Below are 16,919 nucleotides of genomic sequence, written 5' to 3'. Positions count from 1 at the left end.
CCTGGCTCTTGGAGGTAGGCAAAACCCTGTAATTATATAATGGTACTGTAAGTCTTTTACTTTCTTCTGACCCAAAGCTCCCACTGATATTAGTCAGAGCCTTGTCTAAGACAGACTCAAGAAAAGCTACAAGATTTGTTCCAAGTAATTTTCCCCTCTAGGTTAATGAAAGAGGCTTTATCTGATTTTTTGAAACTTTTTTTTTGTCTTATGTGCTGCAGTTGCTTAGCAAGTCCTTTTATTATCTGGAAAGAACTGAAAAGTGCTTGTTTGGTTTTTTTGGGCTCTTTTTTCCCCCCTTCTCCTTTCTCTCAGATGCTCATACCCTTCTCTTTTCCATTTCAGGGCTCTTGCACATGAGAAATTCACAAAGTAAGTTTCTGGGGCTCCTTTGTTTTATTGAATAAATTCTTGTATTAGTCAATAATAGCAATGATGCATTATTCAGTATTGTGTCTGTAATGGCTTTTATCTGTGAAGGGCTGTAGGCATGTTCTGTTAGCAATAAAAAGTTCTCTTTGTAATTTATTGTGCTAGCAGGAGCCCAAGGACTAAAGCCACTGGGTGCTGATAGAATTTACAAAGGAGTTTGTCAATGCACATCTCAGAAACATTTTCTAGGCTATTGTGAGCAGACACTGTCCTTGGTTATAACTTTCAGGCATCATATTTCCTTTCTGTGGAAGGAGTTCAACTTGTTTCTCTCTAAATTGCATTAATATATATAATTTTAGGTGTTGTTCACGAGAAATGTGATACTTGGTAAATACTGTGACCAGCAACTGCTTATTCTTGTCCTTCTTGCTCTTATTTTTTTCAGGGAGCTGAAATACGTGATTCAGAGATTTGCAGAAGACCCGAGGCAAGAAGTGAGTTTGGCAGTTTACACAGAACATTAGTTGGAGGGATTGCAACTACACTTGTTCAGATCTCTCCTTAAGTAGTTTGTTCCAAAACACAGTGTGGTTTTACTCTGCCTAGGTCTCTAAGCAGTAGTAGTGGCCTCTCAGGGTGGTTTATGTGTAAGGTTTATGTGTTGTCACCTCCTTGTCTGGCATCAGTTGATGTCCTTGTTCTAAACTGCAACCAGAAAGATTTTTCTGTCGGATCACTCAGAGCTTTTCATCTTCTGTACAAAAAAAAAATAAAAGGAAGCAAAATCCATGGGTCCACACAGCTTACAAAGTATCAGGTTTTGTGTGGCTATGCTTCAGCTCTGTTGTGTGCAAATGCCTGTAATTCTCATGAACTGGCAGCAGGAAGGGGGTGGGAGTGTGTTCCTGGGGTGAGAGTGTTGCTGCAGCCTCGTGGCGCCTGCTGCCTCAGAGCTGCACTCAGAGCCTGCTCAGCATCATCAGCTTTGGCTGAGTCACAGGGAACCTCTCATCCACAGTGATTTTTGCTTTTGGCATGAAGGCAGGAAAGCTCCCTCAAACTGTGGGTGAAGCTGTATCATCACTGCCCAGAACTCCTCATTTCCGTGGGTTTAGCTCTTGTGAGCAGTAGTTACCCTTGTCAGAAGAGACCTTCTTGTCCTAGACTGGTACCAGGATTTCATCTGTCACCAGAGTTCTGTGCCCAAAGGAAAGAATTTACCTCCCCCCCCAACAAACACACACCTCAAAAATTGAAATGGAACATCTGTTTCTTCAAGTGAAGGGACAAAAAAAGGAAAAAATAAAGCTTAATTATGACTTCTCTATTAAATTGTGGGACTAAATATAGTAATCTCTACAGTGGGCCAAATTTAGACTAATGGTTGCTCACTGGTGCCAGTTTTCCAGTGCAGCTTCTGTGCTATATATCCCTGTTGAGTTTTCCCTGTGGATTTCCTTCACCCTGACTCTGGTTGAATTTTATTAGAGCAGGAGTAATAAGAATTGTTAATGATTGGAATGAGCAAGGCATCAGCCACCACATTTGGTATGCAGATCACATCAGATGTATAGACACACATGCTGGGAGGGCAGGGGGAAATGACAGAAGCTGAGAAATCTGTGGGGTTTTTTTGTTTGGATTTTTGGTGGTGGTTTTTTTTCCAAGTGAAAGGAGCAGTTTCTAGATTAGAGCCATTTTGTGTTTGATTTGTGTAAAGGGAATGTGAAGGGCTGTGCAATAAGGGATGGTGCAGCTTCCCTCTTGGTTATACTGAAAAAATGGATTCTGGGACGGGAGACTGGCCTGCAGCTCTGCAGATTGGAATATTAACCATGAGATTTCCAGCAGTCCCTGGTTCTGCAGTTCCTTTTGGCCCGGTGTGGGAGATGCTGGTGGTTATTGGCAGGAGCTGTAACCTTCCCAATGTGTTCACTTCTTGGCAGGTGCACTCGTGTTTGCTGAGTGTGAGGGCTGGCAAGGACGGCTGGTTCCAGCTCTACAGCCCTGGGGGAGTGGCCTGTGATGATGATGGAGAGCTCTTTGCCAGTATGGTAGGTGTCTGCAGCAATGGGAGTTTGCAAACTTCGCAATAAGTAACTAATGCCTAGTTGGCAGTAACAGGATTTACTTGTTTTTTCAAAAAATAAATTATCAAAATCGCTATTTTGTTAACCATGAATGTTCACCAGAAAATCCAGATCTTTCTGCCACCAAATCCATCAACCTGCCTTGCAGTCACAGTTTGGTTAGCAAGTTACTGTCTCTTTTTGAACCTTGGCATGTTTTCTCACTGGTAGTGTAATACACAAACCATGCTTGTGCATATGAATTATTTCTGTATTTGTAAATATCTGTCTTTGTATAAAAAACGCTCTCAGGGAACATGGAAAACTGGGAGACAGACTGTTCTGTGCATCCACACCTATAGTTTACATTTGTAGGCTACCCTGGAATTTAAAACCAACAGTTACATTGGTTTAATCAAGGGATGGATGGATAGATATAAAAAGGTGTTACCAGTGCCTCTACATTGTTGTGAAGAGGTGTAATTAGAAGCCAGCATTCCATTTCCAGCAGTTATTTCTTTTGTAACTCTGAGAAGGGCTAGACAGAAAATAACAGGTTTTAATCAGTGATGTGATTAAAGCACATCACTGTCTTCCTGTGCTGCCTGGGTCAAGTCACTCTCTGTATGAATTCTCCTTATACCAAGTAAGATGGAAATTATATTACTGCCTTTCCCTGGTAAGAGGGCAAGCATTTGTTGAAGTTGGCTTTGGGTACATAGTGAAGTGACTTTCTGCACTTTGTGCATCTCCCACATGCTGAACATTTTGGGACATAGAGAACATCAATGTCTGTCTGTACCCTTAAATTCAGATGGATCAGTTACCTCTGAAACGGATAATGGAAGAAGAGTGTTTACAAAAGGTTTCACCCCTCTTCACTGTTCATCTGTCTTTTATCTTTGAAAAGAAAATTTCTTCAGAACTGTATCATTTCTCCTGAGAGCCATTCAGGATATTTATGAGCATCAGGAGATGGCGTGCATGAGAAAGCACAATGCTAACACACATTAATATGCAGCACTCTGTGCCCTTTGCAAGGATGTTGATAAATACTTAAAGAGCTGCTAACGACTAACCATAAAGTTGGAAAAACACCCTGTTCTGAGATGCACCTAATGTTACTTTACTGTCAGTGTCAGTATTTTCCATTTCTCAAGAAAACCTCTAAAAAAACTTAATGAAAACTGCATGAAATTAAATCTCTTTTGGCTTGGAGGGTCACATTTTTAAAGGCCACCTGAGCTGATGGATGCTTAAGGAAAAAAAGATTTTCTGTTTTTCTAAAGAGCTTGCTGATAATGAAGCCATGATTCACATAGAATTGACCTCATCATGGCATGGTTGTGATATTTTAGCAGTATTGAACATAGTGCAGGCAATGCCATGAGCAGGGGGGGCACAGAATGCATTTACAAGGTTATTGTAGGGTAGTGCTGATGTTGAGTCCACATAATGGAGCTCTTCCTGCCTAGGCTGTTGGAAAATGCAAATTCTCACGTGGTGCTTTGCAGCAAATGGTGAATCAGCCATCTGGGTTATGAAATAAGACTTTCTAATATGAACCCAGCATTTAATCGCTAAGGCATTTACATTGGAAATAATATGACCAACTTATTTTCTGAGAAGAGACATATTTGATTTGTACAAGTGGCTTTGCATTTCCGCCATAGGCGTTACTATGTGATATCACATGGTGCTTTCTGGAGCTTTCAGAGTCTGCACAACAGTTTTGTCAGCTCAAGGACTCGAAGGAGTGCCACTCAGGGCATGTTCTCAGCAGTCCTTTCCTTTCAGGGAAAACTGAGCAAAAGAGAAAGCAGGGTAGTGGCCCAAGAGCATGAAAACCCATGAAGTCATCTCTGACTTAGTGCTCAGGACTGCTGGATTTTCTTAAAGCAGTCCTTCCTTCCCCAGTCAGGTCCTGTCTGTTCATCCTGAACAGGTGATTTTGTCTGTCAGCAGCCCTTATCCAGAGCCAGCAGATTGCCAGCAGCAGTGCCTTTTACCTAGACACCCAGCCCACACAGCCCCTGCTCCCCAGCTGGCATTTCCAGAGAAACCCAAGCGCAAACAGATGCGAAAGCAAAATCCCCGGTGCTTCCCCCGGGGCTGGGGTCATCAGGTTACTGGGAATGGGGGCAATTGCACAGCTGCTCTGATGGTTCCTGGGGAGCCTCTGTCAGGCTGTCAGCTGGGCTCCTTTATGGAGTAAAACTTCCCACTCCCTCAGATCTCACTGGGCATCACCTTCTTCGAAAAGTCGCTTCCCTTCAGCAATAAAGCTGTTGAGACACTGCAACCCTGACTGTAAAGAGAGCCTTCATTCCTTCAGGTTTATTGCAAATAAGTAACACTTTTTGACTGCTTAACAATATCCCTTCCAGAGGTATTTGTGTTTCTTAAGCCTACACCCCTAATTTTACTTCTGTTTCTTGAATAGGTTCATATTTTAATGGGATCCTGCTATAAAACAAAGAAATTCCTGCTTTCACTGGCTGAAAATAAACTGGGACCTTGCATGCTGCTGGCTTTGAGGGGTAACCAGACGATGGTAGAGGTAAGCCCTAAAAATGTGTGGTGATGAGCAGTGTTCAGGTTCACAGTGCCTTTCCCAGAAACTGGCTCTAGCAGGGGTCAGGTTTGTGTTGTGTCAAACACCAGCAGTGGCTGGTTGTGGTTCTCTGAATTAAGGGGAGCAGAATATTGTTGTCCTGTAGATATGAGTGTGAATTAAATGAAAGGTGGGTGCGTGAATTTTTGGACAAAGAGGTTGTTTGCTGTAATGAAGCTGGAGAGGTTAGGATGGGAAATAAATGGCCATGGTGCTGTAGGCTGTGGTGAGAGATCACAATTCACAACCACAAGGCTTTTCCATGATGAAATGCCTGATTCTTGTCTTGCCACCTGCAAAATGAGCAGTGCACAGGAAGTACCTTTATAAAACCTTATTTGCTTGCATTAATACACATTTTTTATGTTTATGATTTGTTATTTTTGTTGTGCTAATAGTTTATATGTATTTTTCTGGGTTTCTTAAGAGAAGTTTCTTAATAAATGTCATTATCAGCAGAAAGAGAGTGGATAAATAGATGGAAAGACTTACAGTTTTTCATTGACTTAGGTTTTTGCATGCTAATTTAATCCAGTAAATAAAGGAGCATGCTGCATGCATTTGAATATAATGTTGCTGGATTTTTTTTTCTTCATTAACAATAATTGAAATCGTGAAGGGAATAAAAGCTTTGCCTTTTAATTGCAATGGCATGATACTTAGCTGAAAAGGAAAAGCATTGTGGAGAGACAGCTTGTGTCCTAAATCTGTGTGACCCACTGGACTCATCCCTTGGGATCTGCCTTGCTCCTGGCAGTCCCTGCCCCAGGGTGAGCTGGGTGTGTTCCCAGTGAGGTGGGGTTGTCCTGGCCACAGCAGAGAGCTCCCAGCATCTTCTCTTGGAGCCTCTGTGCCCTTCACCCATCCTGCCTCATGGACTGGGTGCACCTCACACGTGTTCTGCTTGCACAGAAGCCCCAGCACTTAGGGATGGAAAATCCCTAAGGTTGGTGTGCAGTGTCCCAGCTCTGCCAATGCCCAGCCCAGCCCCTGGACCTGGGAAATACTGAATGGATTGTACCTGTTCTGGAGAGGGCTCTCCAGATGGCATGGAGCCATCTCCCAGCTCTGAGGCAAATAATTGCACCTCTCAGTCAGAAGGAATGAGCACTAATGGGGAGCAGGATAGACAGGCTGGCTTTTGCAGATTACACTTCATTCTTTACAAATAAAAATTAATTTCGTGTGTTGGAAGTGGCGTAAATATTGCTGTGATATCCTCTACTCTAACCTCCTCATTGCATGCTCTAAAAACTTAGCCAGGAATTTAAAGCCATGCCCAGTGTAATTAGGATATTTGAAAGAAATGGAATGAAAACCCTGCACTGACCACTATCCTTTTGTTCTGTTGTTAGATTTTGTGTTTGATGCTGGAATACAACATCATTGACAATAATGACACCCAGCTCCAGATCATCTCCACCCTGGAAAGCACAGACGTGGGAAAGAGAATGTATGAACAGCTGTGTGAGAGGCAGAGGGAGTTAAAGGAGCTGGTATGTCACCCTGCACACATTGCCATAGCACAGGGGGCTCTGTGCTCTCCACAAATGGAGGTACAAAAGAAAGACAAGCAGGGTGTGAAATTCTCAGTTAACAACAGGATGGGAGCAGTCCTCAGAGGATTTTACTGTGAATATATATACTGTGTGATATTTACTGACGTGACTAATCCCATACTATGTTTATGAATGATATTCAATAACCTGCTTAGGATCCCTGTGAAGGAATAAAGGTGAAACCCTGCTGTCTCAAGATCTTACCAGTCAGCTTGTCAAATTCTGCCACCTTTTGACATATGAGTAGCAAATGGTTCTGGTGCTGGCCAGCATTTCTGAATGCTCTGGCATTCACAGCATTTCACTGAGATGGTCTTTAGGTCTAGTTCTCAGAGCTAGAGCCCACAGAAGAAGATTCTTCCTGATTTTAAAGAGAGGACCTACAGATTTAAAATGGACCTGCTCGCATGAGCACGTTTTCACCTAGGCAAACATACCCACAAACTTCCTCTTTCCTCTTCCCTCTTTCACATTTATATTTGTCTTTAACCCCTTCTCCCAGCCTGAAAAGTAGATGCTTTTTTTGAACTCAAGCAACTTATTTTATCAGCTGTGCCATCTTAAACCCTTTGCTCACTTTGCCCAGCATTTTAAAGCTGCTTCCTTTGAAGTGAAAGTAGCCAAATGCTGGCAGGCTGAAGCAGACAAAGGGCATGGAGACCCACTTAGCTGTGGTTAGTGGGTGTCCCCAGGGACACAAGAGACACACAGGGCAGGGGAAGCAGGGATGAGGTGGAAGGGCTGGCAGGAAGCTTGGAAATGGGAGCAGGGTTAGCACTGGTGAGGAGCTTGCTGTACTTCAGTGAGTCTGAAATGTAAAATGGCAGCTTGTTTGACCAAAATATCTTCTCTTTTACAGCAAAGAAAAGGTGGCCCCACAAGGTTAACACTGCCATCCAAGTCCACAGTAAGTTAATCATGTCAATAGAAAAACACCTTTGTCTTTCCATATTTAAACACTTGATTTATGTTTGCCATGTGGCACAGTGGTTTTGGGCAGTTAGTGGGGAGCCATTCCACTTGCTCTGTCAACACAACTGGAGTTTACACAACTAGGGCACATTTCTGCTCTTGGGTCTGTGCAGCAGTTTCCAGCACCAGCAGCAGGTTATCACATTTATAGTGCTGCTCAGATTTGGAATGGCAGCTCTGGAGACATAGCTTTGCATTACAAAGACAAACTTCACAATGTCCAGTTCTGGATTTTAGTCATGGAAGTCTCAAAGAGACCCAGCACTATTGCATTTAAGCTCGGTGCAAACCCAGACTAACCTCACTGAGGCCAGGTAATGGTGCTGAGCACAAGTGGGACCTGGACCTCATGGCTAAATCTTCCTGGTGTTTAAAAACCCATCTTCAGCATTTGCTCTGACACTGAGGCCTCTGTGTCTCACAAGGATACACATGCAAAGGACATTTTTGTCCTAATGTTTGGACAGATTTTTCCCAGGGTGTGTGAAGCAACGCTGCCACAAGAGCCCAGCTGCTTGCCAAACAAACAGAAACTGCTCTGTGTGGTTCTCTGTTACTGTAAACAAGTGGAGCAGTTGTGCAACTCGCTCTGGTTACCAGTATCGGTGACACTTCCAGGCTGGGCACCCACAATCTCCCTCACCAATCTCTGTCCTCTTTCAGGATGCAGACCTGGCCCGCCTGCTGAGCTCGGGGTCTTTTGGGAATCTGGAAAACCTCAGCCTGGCCTTTACCAATGTGACAAGTGCTTGTGCTGAGCACCTCATCAAACTGCCTTCGCTCAAGCAGCTGAACCTGTGGTCAACTCAGGTGAGTGCTCTGCAGCTGAGGCTGAGGGCAGGAACCAATGCTGACTAATTCTGAAATTCCACACTACGTCAGCGCAGGAAGGGTGTGTGTAAAGGCTTGCTTAGATGACTTTGTCCTCCTGCTATTTTTACAGGGCCTTCCTGTGGTTTAGCTCATCTTGGCAGCTGATTTTTTTCTCTTCACCCCTTTTTTTTCCTCCGATTTTTAATTTTTATTTTTAATTATAAATTGTTGCTGCTATCTTGGGTTCAATGTTCCAGCTGGGCATGGTTGCTGCTGTGTGCTGAGTAGAACCTGTGCTGCTGTTCATTGGGAAATGCTTTGCTTTCACCCAGTTAGGATTAAAAAATGATGCTGTGCAGCTCATGTGGTCAAGCAAAGCACAGTCTGTGCAGTTTAGGCAGTGAATTGCTTGAAAGCTGATCAACCCAATAGCAACAAAAAGAAACTCAGATAATTAATAAGTAGAAGGAAATTATAATGAGAATGTGATTATTTTGTAAGCAAAAAAAATCCCAAGTTAACTGAACAAATTACTCAGCTGTTGACTGAAGGAACTTCTAAAATTAAATTTTTTCTTCTGTGTTTCCCTGCTGGTTTTGCTCTCTGAGGTTCTCCACTGAATAGGTTTTCCCCATTTTCTGTTAGCACCTATTTATAGTGCTCACTGAAAATGCAATTATTGTCAGTGCAACCACAAAAAGCAGCATTTTTTAACCAAAATGTCATGTAAATATTTTGTTTTGTTTTCTTAACTACTTTATATCCCAGAAATATCCTTTTTTTTAATGGGGAATATGAAATAGAAACTGATTGCTTGCTTGTTTTAACTGTTTGTATGTCCTCCAGATTTGTCTTAACAATGTAACTCTTGCATCTGAGAAACTTTGATGCTTTTTGTTCAAAATGAGTTTGATTTTACTGAACAAAGACCCTGCCTTTTATGAGGTTTTTTTTTATTAAAAAGGAAAAAAAAAGTTTAGATTCCATTTTATTTTGCGATTTCCTGGTTTCCATTAATCTAGAATTTACTGAACAAAGACCCTGCCTTTTATAAGGGTTTTTTTATTAAAAAGGAAAAAAAAAGGTTTAGATTCCATTTTATTTTCCGATTTCCTGGTTTCCATTAATCTAGAGTTTAGAAACAGCAGAAACCAAGTGGGTCAATAGAACAATTACCAATCAATAGTGCATTGTTCTTGAGACTAAAATAGCTAATTAATACCACTTGCACTGTGCTTTTTTTGTGTGATGTGGTTGGGAACTGGCTGAGGCTGCCATAACCATCATGTATAGCCTGGGTGGGAGCCCACTCGTACAAAGTCCAGGCTTCAAAGGCACCAGTCTAATTAAGAGATAGCCTGTGGTTAAGTGCACACAAGTCACTCCATTTCTCTGTTCCCTGCCTGCGAGACAGAGATCACAGAATCACATAATGAGAATAATGAGGTTGGAAGAGACCTCTAAGAGCATCGAGTCCAACCTATGCCTTCACACCTCACCTAGACTATAGCACCAAGTGCCATGTCCAGTCTTTTTTTAAACACATCCAGAGATGGTGATTCTACCACCTCCCTGGGAAGAGCATTCCAGTACTTTATTATTCTTTCAGTGAAAAATTTCTTCCTAATATCCAACCTGTCCCTTCCCTGATGTAGCTTGAGCCTGTGTCCTCTGGTTCTGTCAGTGCTGCCTGGTGGAAGAGGCCGACCCCACCTGACTGCAACCTCCCTTCAGGAAGTTGTAGGGAGCAATAAGGTCACCTCTAAGCCTCCTCTTCTCCAGGCTAAACAGCCCCAGCTCCTTCAAACCTTCCTCAGAGGGCTTGTTGTTCCCAGCCCCTCACCAGCCTTGTTGTAGATAAAACTCTTTGCTTTCTCTGCTGTCATTGGTGATGGCGGTGAGCGATGGAGGGCTCGGCCAAGCCCCATTTCCACAGCCCTGTTTGCACTGAGGTTCTGGCAGAGGAGTGGGTGGCCCAGCTCATGTCTGACCCAGCTCTGTTTGTACCTCAGTTCATGTCTGACCCAGCTCTGTTTGTGCCCCGCAGTTTGGCGACGCGGGGCTGCGGCTCCTGTCCGAGCACCTCACCATGCTGCAAGTGCTCAACCTGTGTGAGACCCCCGTGACGGACGCCGGGCTGCTGGCACTGAGCTGTGAGTGACAAACAGGGGCTCTGTGGGACACTTGGGTGGCTTCTGAGGAGTTCATGTGGGTTTGGGCAGGGGGTGGATGTCTCAGTGCTTCTGCAGGCGTTTAGGACAGGCTGTGGCTGTGTTTGGGTTTGATCTTTCCTCCTCACTGCCCAGTCCTGCAGCTGTCCAGTTGTGGGATGTTGATCTGAGCCTGGTGGCACTGGTGGCCTTGTGCAGGCTTTGTCCTCCTGAGCCATACTCTAGATCTTGCCTCTGGCTTCGCTGATGGCTCCTGTCCCCATCTCACATGGTCACCTGTTGCCCAGGGACTTCCCAGATTTCTTCCTATGGGTATCCCCTCTGGGTGGGACCTGCCTTTGTGCTGCAGAGGTGAAGATTGCAAAGCCACCTGTCAGCTTCTCTGTGCAGCAAGTTCCCTACTCCTCCTGGCATTTTTTGTTCCTTTGTTTTTGGGGAGGTGAAACTCTCCCTGTTCTTGGTTTAAACAAGGCAAGGCAGAGTGAGGCATCCAGGATTCCCTGAGCACTGAGAGGAGCTCGATGTGCTGGAGTGAACCTCCCTCCTGCTCCCAGCAGTGCATTACAAACCTCACTGCTGGGTTTGGAGGGCAGCTTTAATAGGCTTGATCCTACGCAGACGTGCCAGACAGGCCAGTAGTTATGGCTCATCTTAGGAAACTATTCTGCTAAGTACTGGAGCCTAAAATGGGAATGGGGGGAGGAGAGGGAGGACTGCCAGATCAGCATGGCCCCTGTGAGCACCACGCAGAGCACTGAGAATGGGCACTATTCAGAATAATGTGCAGGAAACCGATTATGAGAAGTTGACTGAACTACTTTGAAGTCAGCAGTCTTAAGTGTATGCTTAATGGCCCTTCCTAAATAGGGACTTTTTCCTGGATGAGGGCCCAAACAGCTGTTTATCCATTTGTATTTCTGTATTTTATGCTATTCAGCTTTTTCCTGGGAGTGCTGCACATAGTCATGTCTTGGTTATGCTTTGGCCTACTGCAAGCATGATATTTTAAGAAAATGCAGCATGATCATAAATATATGTGTGTTTTCTCTTTCAGCCATGAAGAGCCTGTGTAGTTTAAATATGAACAGCACCAAACTTTCAGCGGATACCTACGAAGATCTCAAGGTATCTGTGAATTGCATCCTCTAAAGATGAGAAATATCTGTAGCAAGAGCATGGTGGTGATCCTAGGGCAGGGAGAACTGACCCTGTGGAATGGGTAGCATGAAAGTTATCTGAAGAGGGTGAAGTGGGTTATTTTGTGGATATAATAACTGAAAGCAGCATTGTGAGGTTGCTGGACCCAGGAAACATTTAATATACTGAATGGAGAAGTATGAGATAGAATCAGCAGCTCAATCTTTTTGCCTGTGCTATCAACAGTAGAGGCTTTATCAGTAAAAGTTTCATAAATTGATTGTTTCTGATGAGGATACGGAGACAGGTACAATCTAGTGCACACCATATCCTGTACTATTAACAGGACCAAAAGTAACTTGGGTGAACAGTATTGTCAAGCTTTGATTTGGAAAGCAAAGTGAGAACTGAAAGCATCAAGGAAGATGCAAATTTATCTTGACACCTCTAGGACTGGAAATGGGCTCTGAGCAGAAACGTCTGTACAGATGCCCAGTTCTAAAATCTGACATGTAAAGTCTGGTATTACTGTGAGTTCATAACCACTTAGGCAAAATGGTGTAAAGAACCAGGATGTAGCCCCAGGTGGTTTCAAAGCTTGCCTGAGTTGTGTTGGCTTTCATGACTTCACGGGGACTTTGCTTTTATTCAGGTGGTTGTGTGAGTTGCATTTCCCAAAATCTTACCTTAGAGACCCAAGGACTCAAGATGAAACTTGACATTTGCTTGTCTTAGATGTTGAAACAGATTGGGCCACGTTTACTTAAAAGGTCACAACCTTGGGTTGAGTTTGGAACTTGAAGCAAGTCCTGTAACTGCTGTGCTTTCAAAATTCACTGCAAACATCTATCTTTGGTTCTGGCTGTGGAGCCAGGGCTCCCCCAGGGACTCAGCTGCAATGCTGCTTGTATGGAGTTTTCAAGATCAAGTTTTAAAAACTTGTGTCACAATTGTATATGCAAAGAAGTCCTTGGAATTAACAGCTGGCTTGCAGATGGGTTCACACAATGGAGCTTGTATCAGGCCCCAGGCATTTACAAACAGTCAAGGTCAATGCTGTATTTGGCCCAGGGCTCTGAAATTGCATCCATGAAAGGCTCCCCTGGTCCCACCCCTGCTTCTGAGCCCCTTTGCCACTCACTTCTTACTGAAACTCACATTTTCCTAACTGGTTCCCTCCGCTCTGGTATGGCATTAATAGTCCTTAGCAGCCACAAAAGAAAGTGACTTGCCAGGGCAAACAGCAGAACTTCCTGAGAGCAAAGTCCTGATGATTGCAGAGAATTCAAAAAGCTGAGAAAACAGGCAGGCATCACTTTTTCCCCTTTCACCTCTTCCACTGAGATTTATCTTGGTGGCCATTATTTTAGGGCTCTCTGTGTATTCAAAAGTAGTAGTTTCTCTCCCTGGGGCACATGGTTGAAGGTTTGTTAAGAGCAGCTCAGACTTCAAAGAACCTATTTTTGATACAGATCTTTCCTTCTTCTCACGTTGGTCTGCAAGAGCATTTGGGGCACAAGCCAGTGATGACATTTCCTCTCAGCTCCATCCCCCACCCCACTAAACACGCTTGCACACACAGAGACACCCACATATGTACCAGGCAGGCTGAACCAGACAATAAATAAACACCCACTACTGAAGTCATTATTGCCTAACTGAAAAATTATTTGCTGGCAGTGTCTGTAGGATTATGAATAGCTCTTATCAAAATACGCGCGCACATAAATCAAGGAGTGAGGTAATAATGACTCCTAGAAACTTCCAAGTCCTCAATTATGCCCTGGCCTAATTAAATGTGTTTATTTGTTTTGAGAGAATTAGCCATGCAGTTATGGTCAGGGAGCATGGAAAGGGGATCAGTGAGTAGGAACAAACAGCTGATCCCCGTCTGCCTTGTGTGGGGTGATCCAGGAATGATAGGGCCAAAAGCAGCAGAGTTGTGGAAGGAGACCACAAAGATACCAGAAGTTGCTAATGCTCCATGAGTTGTTTTAGTACACGGAGGGTAAAATGAGCAGTGTGGAGGCTGAAGGAGGAATTGTCTCTCTCTGCTGCAGTTTGAGTGCATCGCCTTCATGGCGAAAGTTGGACAGTCATGTTTTGCTAAGCATTTGCATAAAATACGAAGGTGGGGGTTTGGTCTGGACCTGGTGGCTGGTGCATGGGTTTTAGAGCAGGTGGGACTTAGTTCCATGCGTCTGTAAGGGCTGGGCATCCTGTTCCTTTGCCACACCCACCTGCTCTAGCTCACTGCTGAGCTCAGCGCAGGGCCCAGGGTGTCACTCCTCTTCCTGCAATTGGTGGTTGACAGATCAGCCCTCCCAGTTTGCTGGGAGGTGCTTTGTCCCTTTCTGTAGCCCTCCAGATTTGGATATGACCTCTGAATTAAGTCCAGGGATTGTTTCCACACAGGAGTTCCCAGGTCAGAAAGCTGTGTCTGCCCTTTGCCTCTCCTGGGCTGCCTGTCATCCTCACCACCAGTGGGGCTCTGTGCTTTCCTAGCCAAGAGGAGGAGGTGCTTTCGTCCTCTTTTGGGAGCCCACATTCAAAATACAAGTACAATCTTCAGAGCTGCACAGGTCCCAGGCTTGCTGTCACACAAAAAGTCACAGGATGCAAGGTTTTTCACAATCATCCACACCAACAACAGCAGGGCAAGGTGCTCTCCTTCCCCAGGAAGTTCTTTCACCCCTCCCTTCTCTATTCCTCCTCCAGGTTTGGATACCACTGCTCTGTTGGATAAGCACAGGGAATGGTCCCACACGAGAGATTTGAGAGGAACTTTTTACTTGAGGCCTGAACACATTGTTAATTCTGACCTTTCCTCCCCTCACAGGCTAAACTCCCCAACCTAAAGGAGGTGGACGTCCGCTACACCGAAGCCTGGTGAACTCTCCCTGCCTCCCACTCTTCTCTTTTGCTTCTTGTGAGAAGGAAAAGATTTTTAAAACAGACAGATTGAAACAAACCTGAAAATAACTTTTGGCCAATTCCTGTAGAGCAGTGAGTCTGGGGACTTGGTGGCAGGAGTCGTGGTTGTGGGGTAGCAGAGTGGAGTTGTGTGTAATGGGAGGATGGGGCAAGCCTGGACTCCATTGGATTCTTTCAGCTTTGTGATTTCAGAATCAACATAATTTAAATTGAAAAGGAAGGAAACAAACAAACAAAAAAATGGACTTTGTAGCAGCAAGAGGATTATAAAGAGGAAAAAAACACCTTTGTGGATTTTATTTGCCTTTGTGTTTTATGCCGTGTGGAGAAAAAAAATATATTCCTTTGTCCTTACTTACGTGGGTTTCCTTGGCTGGCACCCAGCCAGCCAGAACTCCTGTTTCACCAGTTTTGCTCCAGAAAATCAAACTTCAAAAATCTCAAGAGAAGAAAACCAAAACCAATATGATTTTCACCTCCCCTCATGTCCTTGCAGTTGTTATGCAAAGTAATTTTGTTGTACATAAGATTTACATAATGCACCTATTTAAGAAAATGGTTCACAAATAACAGGTCTGGGACCTGTCTTTTATTTATGAATTGTTAATTCTTTTACCCTTTTTTTGCGTATAGTACTGTATAAACTAGTTTGCTGTCTTGTTGTTATTATTATTTTTTTTAAGGAAATGTCCTCCTTGAAGAATTGCCTTTTAGTAATGCAAAATGTATTATACTCCCTCTTTGTCAACATTCATCGCGTTGTCTTTTTGATTTCAAAATGCCTCAAATGTTATCAAATAGGAAGGAAAATCTTTATCAAGGGGGCCGTGGTTGTTGGGGAAGGGGGTGCAGGGATTAATAAAAGTCACAATTCCTTCCAAAGTCTGAAAATTTTCTTTAGTCTTTTAAGCCATGTCAGGTTGAAACACAGGAGACGGGGACAAGACGTTTCTTTTGCCAATGGGGTGTTTGCAAACTGTAGATTTTACAAGTTGCCTCCGTTGTTTTCTGTTTACGTCCGATATTTCAAAACGAGGAAAAAAAGCTCTCCCTCCACTTTGTGCATCATCTTTTTCTGGGTTTTTTTCTCCCCCTCCCCTCATTCCCTCCCCTGTCCTGTGCCCCCCTCCCTGCCCTGTTCTGTGCACGCATTGTTCTGCATGTTCCTCTGGGGAGACTGAGGAAATCGCGGTGTTGCTGATCCGATAGCTCTGACCTGTCTGTAAATGTGACTGCTACATTTTTCATATTCCACAGTTGCTTAGAAGATGATTTTTTAAAAATTGTGGTTTCTTTTATAACTATGCTGTTGACTTTTTTTTTCATAATGAGCCTTCATTGTACAGAGCTGCTTATTTAAAAAAATCAAACAAAAACAAAACAAAAAGAAGTTTTTTCCTCTGTTTAACACTTTTATTTTATTCTTCAGCACCTCAAGGTTTCACATACAGCCAATGTAATTTTTTATATAAATATATATATATATTTAATCTTATTCAATGGAAAGCCAAGCTTTTTTGTTCAGGTTTTTTGTTGTTTTCTTTTTTTTAAGTTTGTTGCTATGTAGACAACCCCATCCCAAATGATGTTGTTTTTCTCTTTTTTTTTTTTTTTAAATAATGGAACAGAAATTGAGTCTTAACTCATGTAGTGTGTCAGGTTTTTTCCCCCCCTTCAAATCCCACACTGTATGAAGATGCAGTATGGGAAGGAAGAAGAAGAAGAAAAAAAAAAGGAAGAAAAAAATATGCCAACATTTTCCTTAGCACTGTTGCTTTTACCAATGGTTTACTACTACTGTTCTGTAGCTGTGTACAAAGAGATGTGAAATAATTTCAGGCAAAAATAAACTGTAAGTGAATATCTTTTAGCTGCGTGCTTTGTGTTTTCTTTGAAGGAGCCTTTGGCAGGGATGCTGTGGGAGGTGCAGGCTCCAGAGCAGGGACCAGCAGGCAGCCAGGGTGTTTGCCACCCCTCCCCAGGCTTGAGGAACCACCATGGAGAAGGAGGAGAACAGCTGAGCTCTGTATTTCTCGTTTTGCATCCCTCCCCAAGCCTGTTTTGTGCACTGTCCCCAGTCCTTGGAAGGCTTAAGGGGTCCTTGCAGTGGCCATCAAAAGAGCTGCATTAGTGAGGGGGTTTCTTGTACTGCTTGCCTGATGTAGGCAATGAGGGAAGCACTGGGGCATCTCCAGGCTTGAGAAGAGTTTTTGTACATTAAGATGTATTTTAGGGCTGCCTCCAAAAGCAGGGATGTGCTGTGTTTGTGTTCTCC

The 16,919-nt window shown here is 43.6% G+C and overlaps 1 protein-coding gene across 2 annotated transcripts in view; it reads left to right on the top strand.

Annotated features, from left to right (window-relative positions):
* CMIP (c-Maf inducing protein) overlaps positions 1–16,514 on the top strand; it is a 129,795-nt gene extending 113,281 nt beyond the window's left edge. The window contains exons 12-21 of one of the 2 annotated variants that reach the window (XM_031063406.1): positions 346–372; positions 821–869; positions 2,322–2,429; positions 4,888–5,004; positions 6,414–6,614; positions 7,477–7,524; positions 8,253–8,399; positions 10,450–10,555; positions 11,628–11,698; positions 14,550–16,514. In XM_031063406.1, coding sequence (XP_030919266.1) covers positions 346–372; positions 821–869; positions 2,322–2,429; positions 4,888–5,004; positions 6,414–6,614; positions 7,477–7,524; positions 8,253–8,399; positions 10,450–10,555; positions 11,628–11,698; positions 14,550–14,603 — 928 coding nt within the window. In that variant the 3' untranslated portion in view covers positions 14,604–16,514. The remainder of the gene's footprint in view (positions 1–345; positions 373–820; positions 870–2,321; positions 2,430–4,887; positions 5,005–6,413; positions 6,615–7,476; positions 7,525–8,252; positions 8,400–10,449; positions 10,556–11,627; positions 11,699–14,549) is intronic. The other variant, XM_031063407.1, reaches the window with a different exon arrangement.
* Positions 16,515–16,919: the final 405 nt, after the last annotated feature.

Source organism: Geospiza fortis, unplaced genomic scaffold, assembly GCF_000277835.1.
Source record: "Geospiza fortis unplaced genomic scaffold, GeoFor_1.0 scaffold1081, whole genome shotgun sequence".
Lineage (NCBI taxonomy): Eukaryota > Metazoa > Chordata > Aves > Passeriformes > Thraupidae > Geospiza > Geospiza fortis.
This window is presented reverse-complemented; position numbering and strand designations above follow the sequence as displayed.